This window comes from Quercus suber, unplaced genomic scaffold (assembly GCF_002906115.3).
Source record: "Quercus suber isolate HL8 unplaced genomic scaffold, Cork oak 2.0 scaffold_146, whole genome shotgun sequence".
Taxonomy (NCBI): Eukaryota; Viridiplantae; Streptophyta; class Magnoliopsida; order Fagales; family Fagaceae; genus Quercus; species Quercus suber.
The window spans coordinates 1,232,059-1,253,574 of record NW_027069607.1 but is presented as its reverse complement, the minus strand read 5'-3'; the positions used below and the strand labels follow the sequence as shown (position 1 = coordinate 1,253,574).

General features: G+C 35.7%; 1 protein-coding gene across 1 annotated transcript; it reads left to right on the top strand.

Annotated features, from left to right (window-relative positions):
- Nucleotides 1-1,840: 1,840 nt before the first annotated feature.
- LOC111996072 (uncharacterized) lies at nt 1,841-20,418 on the top strand. The gene is given in 16 exon segments (XM_065777005.1): nt 1,841-2,119; nt 3,374-3,509; nt 4,104-4,237; nt 4,573-4,611; nt 4,718-4,810; nt 4,914-5,030; nt 10,836-10,931; nt 11,653-11,766; nt 16,137-16,190; nt 16,549-16,596; nt 17,440-17,590; nt 18,726-18,891; nt 19,512-19,581; nt 19,909-20,014; nt 20,017-20,111; nt 20,114-20,418. Coding segments are annotated over 15 exon segments (1,416 nt in total). The 5' UTR covers nt 1,841-2,119; nt 3,374-3,427; the 3' UTR covers nt 20,165-20,418.
- The last annotated feature ends 1,098 nt before the right edge of the window (nt 20,419-21,516 follow it).

Here is a 21,516-nt window from a genome sequence, read left to right as displayed (position 1 = left end):
ATATATATATATATATATAGAGAGAGAGAGAGAGAGAGAGAGAGAGAGAGAGTCCAAACTAGTAACTACTAACAAAATTTAGATTTTCTCCAAAAAAAAAAAAATCAAAAATCAAAATTTAGAAGAGTAAATTAAGTCTAACCTAACCTTTGTCTCGTTCTTGCAATTACTTAGAAAAACTTACTGTATAATTTTTATGACTTTTGAATTTTATATAATTTTCTTCAATTAAATTTGAAATGGCTTTTGGCTTAAAAAGCTATATATATATATATATATTAAAATTTGAAATTAGTCTTTTTTTTTTTTTTTTCATAATAATTGATTTTTATCATAAAGCCAAGACACCAATTGATTTTTGGTATCGAGGAGTTTGAACCACAAATCTCTTGTTCAACAACAGACTTTATCAGTTGAGCTAATTGTGACCCATGAATCAATCACATTTAAATAATCTACTTTCATTCGATATTGATTCAAATATAGGATACATGACATTTAAAAAATTCAAATATCTTTAAAAACTAATATAAACCATACAAAATCAACAAAATCTATACTATATATAAAATGATTTCCCTTTTCAATTGGACTTTTATGTGGTTCAAAAAGACCCTCATTAATGAAGGGTGACTTCATTTAGAAATGAGGTCATAAATGTCAAATAACAAATTTCATTTTGAACTCAAAAAAAGAATTCCTAATATTTAGGATTTTTTTTTCTAAAATGTTCAAAAAGTAAATTACATTTACTTCTTATCTCTAAAGTTTATATTTTTTATTTGTTTGAAAAATAAAAACATATATTTCTACATTATAATAGATGAAAATTATTAACTTTTACTCACAAAAATAGAAGAGCTTCTAAGCACGCGCTTACGTGTGTGCTTAAAGACTAGTATTGTATAAATGCATAATTCACATCTAACTTAAAAATAAGAGTGAGTTTGATGATTTAAATGGGAGGACATCTTTATCTCTTTATCAAATTGAAGATATATGTAAACAAGGAGAACTTTGAATGGCTATCACACTTATGTTAAAGAGATCAAATGATAAGCATTCGCATTGGGAATGACATATGCCATATGTAGAAAAAATTTAACATAAAAGCCCAAAACCCCCCACACATTCGGACTTGTAAAAACCAACTATAGCAAAAAAATTTGCAATAGTGCTACAGTGCAATTCTACATTTAGAACTGCATTGTAGCTCAATTCTAAAAAAAAAAAAAAAACTAATATTTTATTCACTTTATCAATTCCTCCCTCTCTCTCTCATCGGGTTTTTGTTTTGAGATTAAATTCTATAAGGACGTGGTGTAAAACCCATGTTTTACCCCTCCAATCCCAACATGACACATCATCTTATGACATATTTAAGAATAAACACAATCACACTCAATCAATTCTAATACCTATATATAAATCCAACCAAATTGGGAATCTATTGAGATGTTATTAGGTGTGGCAGGATGTATTGAATTTTAATAAATTTTAAATAAAATGCTAATATGACAATCATTTATTGGATGGTGTAAAACATAGGTTTTACACACCATCCTTATAGAATTTAATCTCTTTTGTTTTTATTTGGATTTTGAGATATATTATTTTATTGTGTATAAATATTATTTTAATGTGTTGTATTGTAAAATAAAAGTTAAGATGATGAGAGTATTATAAAATAGTAGAGTATAATTAATAAAATAATTTTGTAAAATGATAAAATAGGATGTAATAGAATTTTGGAATATGAATGCTCAAGGAATACATTAGACCCCTTTGATGTTTTTCACTTTCAAAAGTTTCAACCCAAAAACACGTTTCCGACAGCGAAACCAAGCACGCCTTAAATTTGAAGTCAAATCCGAAACCTCCAGCCCTCCCAACCCAAACTGATTAAATTTGCAAAATGGTCCTCAGACTATTGTTGTATTACGGTTATCCCTCTACTTAACCCCTTAATACTCAAACCACTCTCTCAACCTTTTGCACCAAAGCTCAAGCACAGAGAGAGAGAGAGAGAGAGATCCAGCGGACCCAGTAGAAGAATAAGGTTCGCATTGCGACGAGCCATATGTAATGCAGACCAATTGATCATTCAAAGCCTTTCGCTGTATGTCTCTTCGGATCTGATCCACTTGTTATCTATGTGTTTGTTTCTTTTTCTTTTGTTGTTTTATAATACTGTTTGGTTTTTTGGAACTGGGTTTTGATGGGTAATTCTGGGTTTTTAGGATTATGGTCGGATATGTGAGTTTTGGCTTGTGATGAAGTACTTTGGAAGATTCTATTTCTGACTATCAAGGCAAACGCAAAACAAAGAAATATATATATATATATATATATATATATATATTTTTCCTGTAATTATAATTCTTGTTATTGCAGTTTTGACGTCCAGGAGGCAGTGATTTTATGACATTTCTATTGTTTGTTGCAACTTTGTATGGCTTTGGATTGACAACATTTGTTAATTATGTTGATTGGTCAATTGCCAAGTACATTATGTTGGAGAGAGAGAGAGAGAGAACCCGGAAGTCCATGAATCGATAAAATTATGTAGATGTGTTGCAGGGAACTTATTACTGTTATCTACTTTGAATATGCTGTGATTCTCAATTCAGCTGAATTAATCTTTTTACTGTACAAATTGGGTGTGTGGATCTTGTTGTATCAATATATTTGAAATAACATATTGGGGTTTTGTTTGCGTGATGCAAATTTGAGGCTGTGCTATAGGGCTTCTTCTGGCTTGGGTAGTTAGATAATTAAGTCAATGATTAAAGCCATATTGGGTTGTTACACACACACACACACTTTGTGTTGGGAATTTCGATTAGGATGGTTTGGTTTACACGTTTAATTACTAATTAGGGTGCATCCGGATCTTGTTTCTCATAAATAAAGGCTATTAAGTTAGCCCTTCAAAAATGCTGTTGAGATTGCGTGTTCTCATTGTTGAGTTCTTCACATCTTGTTTCAGTTTATGGTGTCTTGATTAATTTATTTGGTAGAGTTACAATTTTCTGGGTACATCAATCACACTATTTCAATAGCTTACATTGTTGTACTTGTGTTATGAATCTCTTGTATTCTTTGGAAACTTCAGAACTGGCCCCAAGATGAATGTGTTCTGGGGAAAGATTAGCAACTACATATCAAATTGTGCAATATTTTACAAGTATAACACCTTAATTATCACCTTTAAAAAGATTTTTTTTTTTTTAAATTATGCGTGTCCCATTTTTTAGGGTTTTAGCTAAGTTCCTTATAGTCTGTTTCATTTTAAAGTAAACATCTTTTAACAGTCTTCTTATACTTCGCTTTTGTAAAATATGACTTTTCTCTGTAATTTCACTTATTGCAGATTCCTAGTGCAGGCTAAGTTATCAAAGAAATTTTCTATCTGCTAGCTTTATCTATGTTTGGAGGTCTTGTGACTGCTCCTAGCAATAGTCCACACTTAAGGAAGTCTGGAAGCAGACCAGTCGTTTTTGATCTTGGTACTGTTGGTTTACAAGCCTTTGGGTTATAAGCATTTAGTTGTTACCTTATATTTAATGAAGGGTTACTTGCATTTGTAGGTACCCACACCCTAAACTGGTTCATTTGCAATTTCTACCATAAACTATTAATTTTTACATTTAACACCCTAATTTGAGATTAATTTGCAATGTGCACCCCACTGTTCAGTTATAACGGACTGGACATTGCAAATTACCAAGAACTAATCTGTTAATTTTGACAGATTAGTGCTACCCAGCCCATTTCTTTTTTAAATTTGACACTAATTTGGATGGCGGGGTGACATTGCAAATTATTATTAAATTAAATGTGTGTGTGGATTATTATTATTTTTGGTAACTTATTAGCTTATATTCTTATGTACAACTTTTAAAAACCTTGCCTTTTTTAGGTACAATTGTACTTTTGTCCTTATAAAATCCAAACCAACACTAAGATGTTGCTTGCAAAAAATTAATTTATCGTGGACATGGCAAATGGCCCCATAGTTTTGAGTCAAACTGCAATGAATCCTGTTGTATTACCTTGATGGTTGATTTTTTTGTGCATCTTATACTTGTTGAATGTCACAGCTACAGGTGAGGTGGAAAATGGTGTTGAGGAAGATTTCTCACATTCAGTGGAGACAAATGATTTGAAGAGTGCAAGTACACCAATGAGCACTGCCGCCATGATGCCATCGCCTATTTTATTATGGAGATTCAAGGTTTCATTATTTGAATAGTATCATTGGTTTATATACCATTAAATTCCTTCTAATTATTTTTCAGTTTGATTTTAATTGTTGATGTGGATAATTATGAAGTGGTTTGACTTAACTAAAGATTGAATTTTCAAATTCATAGTATGGTAATTGCTCTTGTTTTGAGAATAAATCAGAAATAGATATAAAATGATTCTGTCTCTACTTTGTCTCCTGTGTGCACAATAATCTTGATGAGTTGCATTTTTATTTTTACCCAGAAATCTGCTTTATTATGTTCAGTTTTCTTTTCCATATTTTCATATATATTATCAGATACTAATTTAAATTGTGTCCAGGTACTACTATTCTTTGTCTGGGGTTTCAGTTGTTGCAAGGTTAGTTCCATTTTTGTATTTTTTTCTATTGATAGGAGTACTAGTGGAAATATCTTGGATTTCACATCGTCAGAATGTTCTTTTTTGGCATATGTGAATGTCACAGATTGGATGGGATTCCGTTATGAGAATGAGTGTGGACTTACGGGATTTATTTCTATATGAGGCTTTTTTGTATTATAATCCTCTTCTACTCGTGGTGAGTTTTGGTTATTTTATTTTATTGAGAGTAGAGTATCTTTTCATATTCTTACATTGTTTATCCTTTTGGTAACACATTTCTTGTAATTTTGATATTGCAGACTTTGATGGTTTGGCTTTGGGGAATTAATTTATGGGTTTTTTCCCAAGCCAATGTCAGTTATGCAAAAATTTTTGATCTTGATCAAAATCATCTAACTCACCGAGAAATTTGGAAGGTATCATATTAAACAGCCAATGCATTGACTCTGTCATTTTTCTTTCATTAGCCTAATGGTTTTTACCAATTCTTTTGCCATCTGGTATTATAATAAGTATGCTATGTGAAATGTGTCCCAACGTGAACTATCTCCATTCTTGGATATGATTCTTCAATTTTTAAAATTTTAGTTTCAGGTTTGGCACCCGCTTTTTGTTGACGAGGGCATCCAAATAAACCTGTAGCTTTTAACACATCTTATGTTTTTCAATTTATCATCAATAGGATGTGGAAATAGTTTGAAGGGTAAATTAGACTTTCTCCTTTCTCTATTGGGAAATTAACAATTCACCCCCTTAACTACTGGAAATAAGCAAATACCCCCCCTACCATCAAAGTTAACACCTAGCAGAATCTTTTGATTCCTTTAATATTCCATACGGAAGTTACTAAAATACCCTCCTTCAGTTAGCAAACGCTCCAAAATACCTTAGGACTTAGGTTACCAAATCCATGAGGCTAATTATATTTTGGGACTAAGACTTGGTTGTTGTTGTTGAACAAGACCTATATTAGAAACGAATAAGTTTAATTGTGCAATATGAGTTTGTTTTAACAAGATGTCTTTTTTTTTTTTTTTTTTTTAAGTAATAGATTCATTGAAATCAAAAAGAGAGGAACACCAAAGTACACAGGCAGTATACAGGGGTGAACAAATCAAAAACGAACATTACAAAAATCAAGAAAATCCAAAATAGAAGAAAAAGGATGGTTTCTCCACACAGAAAACCAATCAAGTAAGGTTCTAAAAAAAAGAAGCTTGAGATCAGGCATGGAACGCTCCTTGTCTTCAAAACACCTACTATTTCTCTCCTTCCAAATACACCACATCAAACAATGAGGAACAACCATCCAAAGATCTCCATTACGATGGCGACCAAAACGACCTTGCCAGCATGCCAAAAGCCCAACAACAGAGAAAGGCATAGCCCAACAAACTCCAAATAACCCAAAAACCATATCCCACAACTCCAAAGCAACCGGGCAATGAAGGAAAAGATGGTCAATAGTTTCACTATTACACTTTCACATGAAACACAAGTCCAAAATGCAAACCTTTCTTTTTCTTAAGTTGTCTATAGTCAGACATTTCCCCAAGGCTGCTGTCCATACAAAGAAAGCCACTCTAGAGGGGATCTTTTGCTTCCAAATGCTTTTCCGAGGGAAAAACTGCTCACTATGGCCAACTAGAAGATGGTAGTAAGCACTGACCGTGAATCCCTTACTCTTACAAGGAGCCAACATCTCTTATTCCCCATCCTTCATCTTACTCCTAGTCATCCGACCCTTACAAGGGTGCAATTAATGGAATTGATGAAACTCCTGAAAGCTTCCAATTCACGGTTATGCACCTCCCTACAGAACTGAAGATCCCAGTAGAGTACTCCATTGGTGAACCTCATAAGATCCGCTACACTTGCCTCTTTGTTGCAACAAATCCTATATAAATCAGGATAATGATCTGCGAGGGGAGAAGATCCACACCAACGATCAAGCCAAAACTGCACTTTTGATCCATCTCCAATTTCATACGAATAAACCAAGATAAGGAGTGCCACCATCTTCTAATATTTTTCCACAAACTAACTCCATAAGGACCAGAGAAAGAGCTAGAACACCAACCGCCCAATCACAACCATACTTCACCTCTATCACTTGACGCCAAAAAGCATCCCTTTCTTGCCCAAATCTCCATAACCACTTCCTAATAAAGCTACATTGAAGGTTCTCAGGTTTCTAATCCCCAGCCTACCTGAAAAGAGCGGATTACATACTGTAGACCAATTAACCAAATGAAATTTGGGCTCGTCTCCTAGGCCACCCCACAGAAAGTCTCTCTGAAGTCTAGCAATACAGTTGGCCACAGAAGCAGGAATATGGAATAAGGAAAGAAAATAAGTAGGAAGGTTAGAGAGAGTGCTTTTAATCAAAGTGACTCTACCTCCCTTGGAAAGATATAATTTTTTCCAACCTGCTAATTTTCTTTCCATCTTCTCTAGAATTGGATTCCAAATAGACTTGTCCTTAAATTTTGCCCCCAAAGGAAAACCCAAGTATTTCATTGGGAGAGAACCTTGCTTGCAGCCTAAAACAGCCACCAAAAGATCCATGTTATGAACAGCCCCCATAGCCACTAGCTCAGACTTACCCAAATTTACCTTCAGACCAGACACAGCCTCAAACCAAATGAGCACCATACGGAGAATCAGAATTTGATCAATATTAGCATCACAAAAAATTAGAGTATCATCAGCGAAAAGAAGATGGGAAATCATCAAAGATCTTCCAGAGGAAGCACCTACGCTAAAGCCTGACAAACGACCCTCATGAACAGCCTTATCCAACATTCTACCGGCTGCTTCCATAATCAACACAAATAATAAGGGGGACAAAGGATCACCTTGCCGCAACCCCCTAGAACTTCCAAAAAACCCATGGGGAGTACCATTAATGAGGATGGAAAAGCAAACCGTTGATATACAAAAAGAAATCCATTGCCTCCACTTATTAGAAAAACCACAACGCTCAAGCAAGTTAGAAAGAAGTCCCCAATTCACGTGGTCAAAGGCTTTTTCAATATCTAATTTACATAACAATCCTGGCGACCAGACTTCAATCTACTATCAAGACATTCATTAGCAATAAGAACGGAATCAAGAATCTGCCTATTTAGAACAAAGGTGTTCTGGGGAGCTGAGATGATCTCTCCTAAAACCATGCGAAGACGAGACGCCAAAACTTTAACAAGAATTTTATAAACCCCCCCAACAAGACTGATAGGCCGAAAGTCTTTTACCTCCACTGCAGCAGCTTTTTTTGGAATGAGAGCAATGAAGGTTGCATTCAAGCTTTTTTCAAACTGACCAGTATCATGGAAATGGTGGAACACAGCCATGATGTTTGGTTTGAGAATCCCCTAGCAGGCTTGAAAGAAAGCCATCGAAAAACCGTTAGGCCCAGGATATTTGTCCCCATTAAACTCCTTGATGACTTCAAAAATCTCAGTCTCTTCGAAAGGTCTCTCTAACCAGTCCACATTATCCCCAGAAATCCATGGAAAATCCAAAACATCCTGTAAAGGATGCTCCTCTTGCTGCTCAGAGTAAAGGTTCATATAGAAATGAACAATATGATCAGAAATCCTATCCTAATTGGAAGACAAGGCCCCATCAATCATAAGATTTTCAATACAATTATTCCTTCTATTAGAATTAGCCATCCTATGAAAAAACCTTGTATTGGAGTCGTCTTCCTTTAAAAACAGCATTCTGGAATTTTGTCTCCAGCTAGTCTCCTCTAATAAGGCTGCCTTTTCAAGATCGGCGCGAAAAGTTGCTTTTTCCAATTTCTCCTCTTCAATTAGAGGTTGAAAGTCCTCTTTTACATCTAGAGCATTCAACTTGCTCCATAAATGCTGTTTCTTGGCTGTGATATTGCCAAAATCTGTTTTGTTCCACTTCTTAAGATCCGCTTTTAGGGCAGTCAACTTCTTGGCCAGAATGAAACTAGGAGTCCCTTGAAAATGGTAATTTTCCCACCAAGCCTTCACCTTATCTAAAAACCCCTCCGCCTTCAACCACATGTTCTCAAAACGAAAAGGAATACGCCCTTTGCGATGACTCCCACTCTCCAAAAGAATTGGGAAGTGATCGAATAACACTCTAGGAAGCCTTTTTTGGGAGAAATGAGAGAGATAGTCTGCCAGGTCTGGAGAGAGTAGAAACCGGTCAATTCTAGATGCTGAGGTGGAGTTAGACCAAGTGTATAGGCCTCCCTCCAAAGGATTGTCCATAAGCCCATGATGAGATATAAAATCCGAAAAATCATACATGCAGCGAGTAAATCTTCCTGCCCCTAACCTCTCCGAAGGAAAGCGGATGACATTAAAGTCTCCTCCCAGGCACCAAGGCAAATTCCACCAACTGTTCAAGCCTGCCAATTCTTCCCACATGAATAGACGATTCCTGTTCAAATTTGGACCATAGGTACCTGAGAAAGCCCACTCAAATTGGTCACTGGCATTTTTGAAGCTACATGAAATCGAATAAAACCCCACTGCTTCCTCTATCTTTTCAACCACCCTTCTATTCCACATGAGCAAAATACCACCAAAAGCACCCTCAGAACCCAAATAAAGCCAATCTATGTAAGGACAACTCCAAATACTTCTAACAATTCCTCTTGTAACCCATTCCAACTTTGTCTCTTGCAAACAAACGATATCTGCCTTCCAAGAACATAGAAAATTACAAACCCTGAGCCGTTTTTTCTTCTTGTTCAACCCTTTAATATTCCAAGATAAAATTTTCAAATTCATTGGAGAGTAAGTAGAGCTCTATCCTTACCATTACCAATGCGTCTTGGAGAAGCTGGACCATAATTGACAGAGCTAAATAAACCCCGCAATTCCCTTATTCCTTTCCTCCCTGAGCTGAGCTCTTCAGGGCTTTTTCAGTTTGTTCCTTAATGGCCCTCTTTTGTAACTTAGTTTCAACAGCCAACAGGAAATTGGTTGTTGGCTCTTCCAAACCTTTGAGGGATGTCCCAAGAAAATCATCAAAGCCACTGAACTTTTCCTGAAACCATTCTGAGAAGTTGTCCTTACCCAGCAAACTCTCCTCATTCTGAGTTGCTAACCCTTCAGAAATATCCATGACGCCCATAGGCAAAGAGATAGCCAGTGGTTCGACATTAAGAGGTGGCGAAGAATCAGAAAATTGAGAAGCATCCTTGGAGCAAAAGTCTGAAACCCAATCCTCCATAATAACTTCAGCCCTTTTATTCAATTCTAGATTTGGCTCCTTACATTCCGCTGACACACTCAGTACTGTCGGCCACTAGTCTGAGTCATCCACTCCAAAAACGACATCTCCCGGCGGTAAAGAAATTTGGATCGGGACAGCCACCCTCTTCCCATCACGTAATTCAAGAACCCATTGCTCAGAATTCCCCCATTTCTTGATGACGTTGTCTGTGTGCTCATGGATGATCCGTTGAATGTCACGATGCAAGGCCACTTCATCATCGGAGCACAGGGACTCATCTAAGCATTAGTGACTTTCCTTATTGTATTTATTTGCAACTGTCTTAACACAATTTTGGAACTGTAAGAAACTAGGAGAAAACTATAATAAATTAAACTCAGGGTCCAACATTGACTCAGCCTTACTGTTAATAATAAATTAATAACTAGGAAAGCAAGAATTATCCAAGAAGCCAGGGGATCTTTGACTTTTTTGCTAATTTTTTGTTTCTCATTATAGAGTAGTGTGGGTTTACACATTTACATGAAAGATGTTCAATATGCAATCCTTTAAATAATTTATATAGTCCTTCTCTTCTTTTAAACCTTATTAAATACAGTGTGTGTATTTATTTCTTTATTTGTATTAGAATTGTGTATATGTTTCTAGAATAGCCATGACCATCTGTTTTGATGGGTAATTCTGGGATTTCCGGATTTGTGAGTTTTGGGTTTTTGATAAAGTACTTTGGAAAATTCTATTTCTGATCATTAGGCCAATTTTTTTTTTCCTATTATTATTATTCTTGTTATTGTGGTTTAAAACAAACATCTATTAACAGTCCTCTTATACTTCTCTTTTGTCAGATTTGACTTTTCTCTGTAATTTTCATGTATTGCAGGTTCTTAGACATTTTCTATCTTCTATCTTCATCTATATTCAATATTTATTTATTTATATTAGTATTGTGTATTATATGTTTCTAGAATAACCAATGCCATCCTTTTTGATATTTGCAGTGTGCCACATGGATGACTATTATTGTCCCAACTAGCATGACAGCATATCTGTATCTTTATTCTCATGGAGAAGTACCTTTGGCTGCATCACAACCAGTGTAATAGATGCATCCACTCTTATAAATTATTGACAGACTATTTTGTTTAATTATTTCATTCCAATAATCTCTTTTTCTCTGTAAAAACCTGATTGTAATATTTGGTAAAGATGTTGAACGTATTTTCTCATGGTAGCAGAAGCTTCATAGATGTATTGAAATGTCTCACACATTAGAGTGGTGAAAAGTTAATTATATCTGAGCTTTATTCTAGGGTCGATTATATGTGCATTGAGGAGGATGGAGTAAGTAATTTTTATATCGGGTGCTTTACTTCCTAGAATTCTTTATTGAGGCCTTCTGGTAATCAAATATTATGTTGAAAACTTTTATATATGGTGTATTGTTTCATGCATTTATTGGATTTTAATATGATTCTGCATAGGAAATGATCATACTGTTGAATATTAGTTCATCTATGTTAGAAAGCAAACTCTGATTGGATGATCTAACCTGCCAGGCATAATGCCATAAATGATTCCTTCTACTTTTCTTTTCTTTTTCTTTTCTTTTTTTCTTTTTTTGTTTTTGTTTTTTTGTTTAGTCTAGTTTTAGTGTTCATGCATTGTATATAACAAGGACTACTTTATTTTCATAATATATTCATACCATATTGAATATCTCATTGACAAGCAGTTGATCTTCATCTTTTGTTATAACTTTACTATTACATTGAAATTGTTACAATTGTACTAACTTTTAATGGCACTCCTCTGCAGGTGCTCTTATATTGTGCTGTTGTGATGATATTGATATTCCCATTTGATATTTTTTATTTATCATCCCGCTATTACTTGTTAAGAACTCTTTGGCGAATCGTTCTCCCACTACAGGCAAGTGTTTTTTTTTTTGGGTTATATTATTCTCCTCTTTCTAGGATGTTTGTGTATTTTCTACATATTGATGAATAGTTTCAAGCCTTTTGTTTAGTAGAGCTTTTGAAAGAATATGTAGATCAACAAAAATTTATATATCTATAGTCTTTTGAGTTCCCATGTGTGTTATTGCTGATTGAGGGACCATGACCCTCTAAAGGGAAATTAACAGCAAGTACAAAAATTAGGTTATTCTTCACATTTTTTTCCTTCAATATGATAACTCTTGCAAACTTTTACTTTTTGACTTGATATTTTGTGTTAAGAGGATTAGTGACTTTATGGAGTAGTGCCTTTATGTAATTAGTGGGATCCTTTATCCCCTTTCCTTTTCCTTTCGGTTATGGTCCTTATGGAAGTTCTGAGTAGGATGCTGAAGAGAATGGAGAAGGGAAGCCTTCTTAAGGGATTCAAGGTAGGTAATGCAATAGGAGATGGGTTGGTTGTCTCACACCTACTATTTGCTGATGATACAGTCCTTTTCTGTGATGCAAAATTGACCAGATTCTCTAGATTCAAATGGTGCTTACTTGTTTGTGGTGGTGATAGTCCTAAAAGCCAATTTGAGTAAGAGTGAGATGGTTGGGTGGGTGTGGTTGAGAGCAAGACTGATCTTGCTGATAACTGTTTGCCAATGACTTATATTGGTATGCTGTTAGGGGCTTCTTTTAATTCAAAGTCAATATGGAACCCTATATTGGAGAAGCTTGACATTATTGAAGAGTACATAATTGAGCTTAACTACGTATTATTTATCCTTTTTCACTATCCTTACTAATGTGGCAACTAGGATTGAGAAATTACTAAGGAATTTCTTGTGGGGTGGTTTGGGAGATGAGTTTAAACATCATGTGGTGGGATGGGATTAGGTTTTTACTCTTATTGCTAATGGAGGCAAGGGCATTAGGAAACTTACAACCTTCAATCAAGCTCTGTTGGGGAAATAGCATTGGCGTTTTGTGGCAGAGGATACACGCTTATGGAGGCATGTAGTGGTTATGAAGTTCGGAGAAGATTGGGCAGGTTAGAGTACAAAACATGTAACTCTCATGGATGTGATTTGTGGAAGATCCTTAGGATGAGATGAAATAGGCTTTTACAGTACATTTTGATGATGACTTGGGTAATTGGATCCAGTTTTGGCATCACACTTGGTGTGATCAGCCTTTGAGGGTGGCTTTTCCTATCCTATATGATTGTTCCACCGATAAAGAAGGTTCAATGGAGTCTTTGTTGGTGAGGTAGACCCCTGGGGGGAAGGTGTGTGGGGATAGGAGTTGGGATGTTCGATTCCTTCAGGATTTTAATGATTGGGAGTTATTTGGTGGCCTCATTTCTCCATCTTCTAGATTCCCATATCCCTAATAGTGATCAAGTGAGTTGGAGGCTAAAGAAGAGTGAGGAGGATTTGATGTTCACTCTTTCTAAAATGCTCTTAGGGGCTAAAAGCCGTACCCTTCCCTTGGAAAGGCATTTGGGGTGTTAAGGTCCTGCAAAGGATCTCCTTTTTCATTTGGATGGTAGCATGGGGAAAGATACTCACTTGTGATAATCTCATTAAGAGGGGTATATAGTAGGTTGGTGTTGCATGTGCTAGTGTAATGGGGAGATGGTGGATCATCTATTGATACATTGCACTGCTGCCTTTGCTTTATGAAGCTCTAGGTTTTATCAGAAAAGTTGATTGAACTTATGTTTGGTTGGAGAAATTGGATGGGTAATCATTTGTCAGATATTTGGAATATTATTCCATTATGTTTGATGTGGACCATATGGAGGGAACACAATCAGCATACATTCGAAGATGGGGAAAGTATAGGGAATCAATTGCTTGCAACTTTTGTTAGTTCCTTATTCGATTGGTCTCGCGCATTGGGTATTACGAATAGTGATTCCATTGTGACGACTTTAGAGTCATTGCCTTTTTGTAGATAGTTCTTTCTTTTTTTATTTATATTTTATTTATTTTTTTATTTTATAAGTAAGAAGAGAATATTATTAATAAAAGAAAAGCAAGAAAAATACAAAGGAGTTCACGATAGTGAATGAAGGAAAAAAGAAACAAAAAGACAGAAGCAGCTCCTAATCTATTCTAATAGATGAAAGAAAATCCATAAGGGTAAAACAATCCGAGAAAACCCAACAACGAGAACAATCAAAAAGGGTCTGTTGGCAAAGCTGTAATAACTGAACCATAGTTTTCCCCTCATCCTTAAAAGACTGCCGATTTTGTTCGGTCCAAATGGTCCACAATAAACAGCCTGGAACCAAATTCCAAATATTAGAACTATGCTTCCCACTCCAATTATACCAACAAAATAATAAGTCTACCACTGAACCTGACATGACCCAATTGATCCCAAACAGCCGAAGCATATACATTCACAAAGAATGAGCCATCGGACAAAAAAGTAATAAGTGATCTACAGATTCCGTATTACAACAACACATACAACAATGATTCGCCAACGGGCGACCACGAAACATAAGGTTATCCAAGGTAAGAATTTGACCATGTGCTGTTGTCCACATGAAAAAAGCCACCCTTTTAAGAACCTTAGCTTTCCAGATGCCCTTCTAAGGGAAAGTGGAAGGAGTTGCAGTTTGAATCTTATGATAAAAAGACCGAATATTGAACTTCCCACTTCCATTAAGATCCCAACAAAGCCTGTCACACCCTTCACCCCTAGGGATACAGGTTTGGATGAAATGAAGAAGGGAGTAGGAAGCCGCTAACTCCCAATCATTGAATTCCCTATAAAATCTTAAACTCCACACTCTGTCATTATCACCCATTGGAGGGCTTAACACTTCAGAAATACAAGCCTCCTTATTGGTTGAGCACAAAAATAACTGAGGATAAAGAATTTTAAGAGGAACATGCCCGGTCCACTTATCCTGCCAAAAAAGAATACGAGAAACATCCCCCACCACAAAAGAGAAATGCTTAGCGAAAGTATCCCACCCTTCACTAATACTCCGCCATAACCCACAGCCATGAGCCCTTCTACTAGCTCTAGTGCACCAACCCCTTTTTCCTCCCCATATTTCATGACTATGACCCTTCGCCACAGATGAGTGGTTTCATGACCAAACCTCCAGAGCCATTTACCAAGTAGGGCTTGATTAAAAGACGCCAAATTCCAAATTCCCAACCCACCCAACTCGCGCGGTAGGCAAACCTTTTCCCAAGCCACCAAAGGAACCCCACAAGAAGTTCCTCTGAATGCGTTCCAATCTAGTAGCAATAGCTTTAGGGATCGTAAAAAGGGAAAGGTAATAAGTCGGAAGGCTTGAAAGGGTACTTTTCAGCAAAGTGAGTCTACCACCCTTAGACAAATAAAGCCGCTTCCAGCCAGAAAGCGTCTTTTCCATCCTCTCAAGGATCAGATTCCAAATAGAGGCTGTTTTATACAAGGTTGCCAATGGCATACCCAAGTAAAGCATAGGCAAACTGCCCACCCTGCATTGAAGAATATTTGCCAAAGTTTGAATGTTACTCACCTCCCCAATAGGGACAATTTCACTTTTCCCCACATTCACCTTCAAACCAGTAAAAGCTTGAAAACAAGTCAAAACCAGCCTAATAGAAAGAATCTGCTCTCTAGACTACTTCATGAACAAAGAACACAAAGAAGCCTTAAGAATTACAAAGAAAGAACTATGCAGTTCTTTCTTTGTAATTCTTAAGGCTTCTTTGTGGTCTTTGTTCATGAAGTAGTCTTTCCTTAATAAAATTATTCTTACTTGCCAATGAGCATTAGCTCAACTGGCACCTCCTCCCCTTGTAAGTGCTAGGTGAAGGTGAGTGGGTAAATTTCCCATTAAAAAAAAATGTTCTTACCTAAAAAAGGAAGGAAGTATGTACTGTCATTAAAATGCACTCCAGTGATCATGTATAAAATTACTCATTTTCTTTTCATGTTTCTTTTGTTTGTCAAATAGTCAAGTAAAGAGTTAGCCAACATAGTTTTAGTGCAAATATACTCGAATGAAACCTACACATGGTAAACAGATGACTACTATATTGAGGTGACAAATCCTGGCAGGACAAAACCCCACAACCTTAACAGCATGGGTACTGTGGTTTGTGTGGTCATTGATGCTAGAATATCATATAACTTATCATTGGAAACACAAGAGTCTGGGAATCAAACTAACCCACAACCTGCCTTTTTCATATGAAGCACTTTGGCACCCCTCATCCATTTTCTTATTTTCATACAATGCCTAGGAGAGGAATTTATGGGTTCTTTTTGTGGCTTAAACATTTTCTTATTTTCCTAGTGTGCTGTAGTTAATATTTGATGTTTGTTTGGTGAACTCAGGCTATATCATTCTCTGATTTTTTTGTGGCTGATATCTTGACCTCCATGGCAAAGGTATGCATCACTTTGTCTACTTTAACCATTTTCCAGGTCAAATCCCATGCACTTGTATGGTTTTATATTTCAATAACATAATTTTCATTTCAAATAAGATTATATTGGTTTCTTAAATATAATAAATATACACATATTTTATGTGCCTACACATGTATGTGTTCATTATTTCAGTGGAGTATAGGATAGGGGTAAATATGGGATTACATTCTACCTAGGTTTAACCTTTTCTTGAGAGTGAGAATGAGGAAATTGTTTATCTATCTTCAGATATACATAAAAATGATAGAACTATCTTAAGATATATACTTGCCACAATACCTTTTCATTGTGCTTGTACTTGTCACTTCTTGTGCAGGTCTTCTCAGATTTGGAGCGTTCGGTATGTCGAATGGTCCATCGACAGGTCAGTGTTTTGTTGTTGAGATGGGCTTTATGCATATTAACAGATTTACCCTAATCATCTCTCTCTTCTCTCTCTCTTTTTTTTTTTTTTTCCTTTTTTTTTTTAATATATAATATTTTGTTGTCATAAAATTGTCATCTTTTTGCGCCTGATTGAAACCCATGGTTGTTACTTCTATCACTGGTTCTTTTAATTTCAAATGTTAATTAGATAATCTCATTATATGTTTCTTATTTTATGTTTTTATCTTAGGTACACACATATCAAAACTTTTTGTTGGTGTAACCAGATTGATTCACTTGAAAAAGGTGTTTGTTTTCCCTTTAGTACAAAACTGTAACACATTTCAAATTGATAGAGTGGAATGGAGAGGTGTAGCCTATACCATATTGCTGGGAAACGTGATAAAGCTAACTGAAGTTGAGTACAGAGAAAGTATATAAACAGAACCTCTTAATATATATTTTTTTTCTCAATTTTCTAGAAATTTATGGTGGATGAAAAGATGCACGCAGAAAACTCTGAAACTTAATTAATCACACATGAGATATTCAGTGAGAAAATTGGTACAAACTGATACATTGTTATATTGATGAGAGAGGTTAGTGATGTGCGGAAACCAGTTAAGGGAGAACAATGTACAATGTAAAATCCTCTGCCAGAACCTTGATTACCCCAGGTCATTGGCCTCTTTGCTGCTAAATTTCTAGTGGAGCCTGTTGCTTTTCCTTTTAGTTTAAATTATGCTTATTACAAGTTACACTTGTTTTTATTAAAAGTGGTTTGATATAAATTGATGCTTCACTTCTCGTTTGTTAAGAAATCTTTTCTAAATTCAAGCAGGTTGCCACTATTGCATGGTTTGAAGCTGATTCTGTTTGTGGCAGTCATTCCCTTGCAATTCCTTTTGTTCTTGTTTTACCATATCTTTTTCGTTTCTTCCAATGTCTTCGACAATACAAGGATACTGGGGAGAAAACAACCCTTCTGAATGGTAAAATCTCAGGATTATTCTCATTTATGTTGTCTCATCTGTTTAGAACATTGCAATGTTGGGTTATCCATTATATTGCTCGTTTATGTTTCAATTAGTGATTTCTGCATCTNACCCATGGTTGTTACTTCTATCACTGGTTTCTTTAATTTCAAATGTTAATTAGATAATCTCATTATATGTTTCTTATTTTATGTTTTTATCTTAGGTACACACATATCAAAACTTTTTGTTGGTGTAACCAGATTGATTCACTTGAAAAAGGTGTTTGTTTTCCCTTTAGTACAAAACTGTAACACATTTCAAATTGATAGAGTGGAATGGAGAGGTGTAGCCTATACCATATTGCTGGGAAACGTGATAAAGCTAACTGAAGTTGAGTACAGAGAAAGTATATAAACAGAACCTCTTAATATATATTTTTTTTTCTCAATTTTCTAGAAATTTATGGTGGATGAAAAGATGCACGCAGAAAACTCTGAAACTTAATTAATCACACATGAGATATTCAGTGAGAAAATTGGTACAAACTGATACATTGTTATATTGATGAGAGAGGTTAGTGATGTGCGGAAACCAGTTAAGGGAGAACAATGTACAATGTAAAATCCTCTGCCAGAACCTTGATTACCCCAGGTCATTGGCCTCTTTGCTGCTAAATTTCTAGTGGAGCCTGTTGCTTTTCCTTTTAGTTTAAATTATGCTTATTACAAGTTACACTTGTTTTTATTAAAAGTGGTTTGATATAAATTGATGCTTCACTTCTCGTTTGTTAAGAAATCTTTTCTAAATTCAAGCAGGTTGCCACTATTGCATGGTTTGAAGCTGATTCTGTTTGTGGCAGTCATTCCCTTGCAATTCCTTTTGTTCTTGTTTTACCATATCTTTTTCGTTTCTTCCAATGTCTTCGACAATACAAGGATACTGGGGAGAAAACAACCCTTCTGAATGGTAAAATCTCAGGATTATTCTCATTTATGTTGTCTCATCTGTTTAGAACATTGCAATGTTGGGTTATCCATTATATTGCTCGTTTATGTTTCAATTAGTGATTTCTGCATCTAGTCATTTAGCATTTATATTTTACTCTTAATTGCTACAAGATCATAGTAACTTTGTTTGCTTATGGTTTCAGCTTTAAAATATTCGACCGCAGTGCCAGTGATTTTTCTATCAGCCCTTAAATATCATGTCTTCCCTGATAGGTGGACAAACTTTTATCGGCCTCTCTGGCTCATCTCTGGTATTTTGAACTCTTTGTACTCATTCTACTGGGATGTTACCCGCGATTGGGACTGGAGGTATGTCAAATGTTTATATCTTCACAATATCACATCATAATTAAACATACCCCTTTGATTTTGTATTTATTTGGTATTAACCTTCGTAAAATGCTTACACATTAAATCCTTTTCCGGCTGGCTTTTACTGTATAGCCCTTGCATGTGAAATCTAAAGTAGTTGAGTTCTCAATTTTGTGGGCACAAGTGAGCATGTTTCCTGGCCCTTGCTAGTCTATACAGTTTCCATAAATCTTGGAGGTCATAGTATCACTGCATAAAAACTCATGCCCGTGATTTTGAATTTAGTTGTTGCACATGTTTATGTTTACCTGTCAAAAAAAAAGTTTATGTTGAGGGTGTTGGAGATAAATTGTGAAGTTATATAGTAGAATTAGGCGGAAAAAAGAAGAAGAAAAGACTTGGAGCAGTATTATAAAGTTGCAAGTTACTTGATTGGAAAGTGAATTTTCAAATAACTTTACAGTTCTTTTAGGTGTGCTTGTTTGATATTCGTGCTTGAACTGTTTTGTGATCCTGTCCATATAAGAACACAGATAACACTGTTTTAGAAGTTACGTCTTGATTCTCTTGAATATTATTTGGTGAAGTGCCTATAAATATCCCTTTCTTTTTGCCAGTAGCTTCACTCGGATATTCAAGTTCAGCAAACCACACATCTTCTCACACCTGCTATATGGACGAAAATGGGTAAGGCTATGCTTATTTTATTGTAGTATTTGAGTCATGTCTTTATGATATTGGCCTGTCTAGCTGAACCAACAAGGAGAATTCCCCCTGGCAAAAAAGCTAGAGTGAACTGGTCTGAACTGTACAATACTATGTGACCTGAATTAATTGTTGGGACTGGCTCTCCACTGCCACCTTAAAAATTCTTCAGAAAGCTAAGAAAGTTTAATGTAAATATTTCTTGATTAGCGCACTGATCAAAATGACCTCTTCTTACTGGTTCAGTGATTGGTCTAGGTTGTAATACTTGGTTCCATGACGTAATTGTATATGTATTTTGGATTGCAGGTTTATTTTTGGGTAATGGGAAGCAATCTTGTATTGCGTTGGGCATGGACATACAAGCTCTCTGCCCATCTTCGCCATAATTACCTTACGGTGTTTGCAGTTGCTGCCCTGAGATTTTCCGGCGCTTCCAATGGGTTTTTTTTCGTGTAGAGAATGAATGGAATAAAATGAACTCCAAGACAAACATTCAGCTCTCAGAAAAAGACTTGACGAGGAGGAAGAGAAGTTACTTGTTTCTAATGAGCACAATGTATAGCGAGCTAGAAACCCTGCCTTGATATCTCAGTGCAATGATTTGGCAATCAGGGATTACCCTTCCATTTGGGATTTCATTATACAAAAGATATTACAATTTTCCTTTGTTCATAAAAGAATAGGTATTCAATCATTAAATATTTACTCGATATGTATCAATTCAATTAATTGCAATATAATTTTGTATTGAAGTATCCTTCTAACTGGTGGGAAAAAAATTTATTTGAAATTTGAGCTCAAGGTCCTTTTTTTTTTCATGTCAGAATGCCCTTCTTCCCATGTGAGCAGTTTATGAGAGTTCAACATTGTTCTTATATATCATCACTTGGTCATATTTGTGTAACCTTGGATTGCAATTTGGCTTTATAATTTATATCAGACTGAACAGTAACTCCTGCCATCAACCAAAACGTTACATCACCACCACCAGAATCGCTGACCACTTTACACAGCTCCATGATATATGGAAGACATCTTACATTTATTAACGGAGGTATCGGCATGTGGCATTCGACATTAAAGTCATAGAATTCTTGTGTCTATTAAGTTGAAAATTTCCTGCCAATGACGACGGACAGTAGGATCCATATCCCGTGCAATACCTAGGGTATTGCATGGTGTGCAATAGTTTCAATCTCAGCCCTTACTTTAATCTAATGGATATAAATGTGACACATAATAGAGCCACGTCATCAATTCACGTGACACCACTTTCATCCATTTCTTTACTCTTTCTCTACGCCCTTCAGCTTCCTCAAATTTCAAAAAACTCTCTCTCCCTCTCTCTTCCATCAGATCTTTCTCTAAGACTCCATGGCTCAATCTCCATGGCTACAGCTAGCAGCCACCGCGTTCCGCTCCACCAATTCCGGTGGTGGTTCCGGTAAATTTCCTATGTCTCTCTAATCGGTACTTCGGGAAATTTTTTTTTAAAAAATGGTTGGGGGATCTTGTTGTTTGGATTTTTATTATCTGGAGAGTATTTGTTTTGATCTTATCTTAATTTTTTTGAATTGGGTTTGTTTGATTTTGCCAAAAAAATTCACCTTTGATACTATCAGTTATGATCCATAATTTGCTGAAAAATAGCCTTTCATTTTTACTGATCTAGTGTTTTGGTTTCATTCCTATAGCTCGAAGGAGAGACCCACTCTTGGGTAAGACGTGTTCTCTGTTTTTATGTACTGTATTATCTTATTTTTTTTCTTTGTATTTTTGGAATATGCTTTGATTATGCATCTGAAACAGATCAATCTAACAAATGAAATACTGTAAGTTTCACCTTTATTCTAAAGCCAACCCCAAACGTGATTAGATCTAGACATTTTGATTATCAATTTTTTTCTCCCTCCT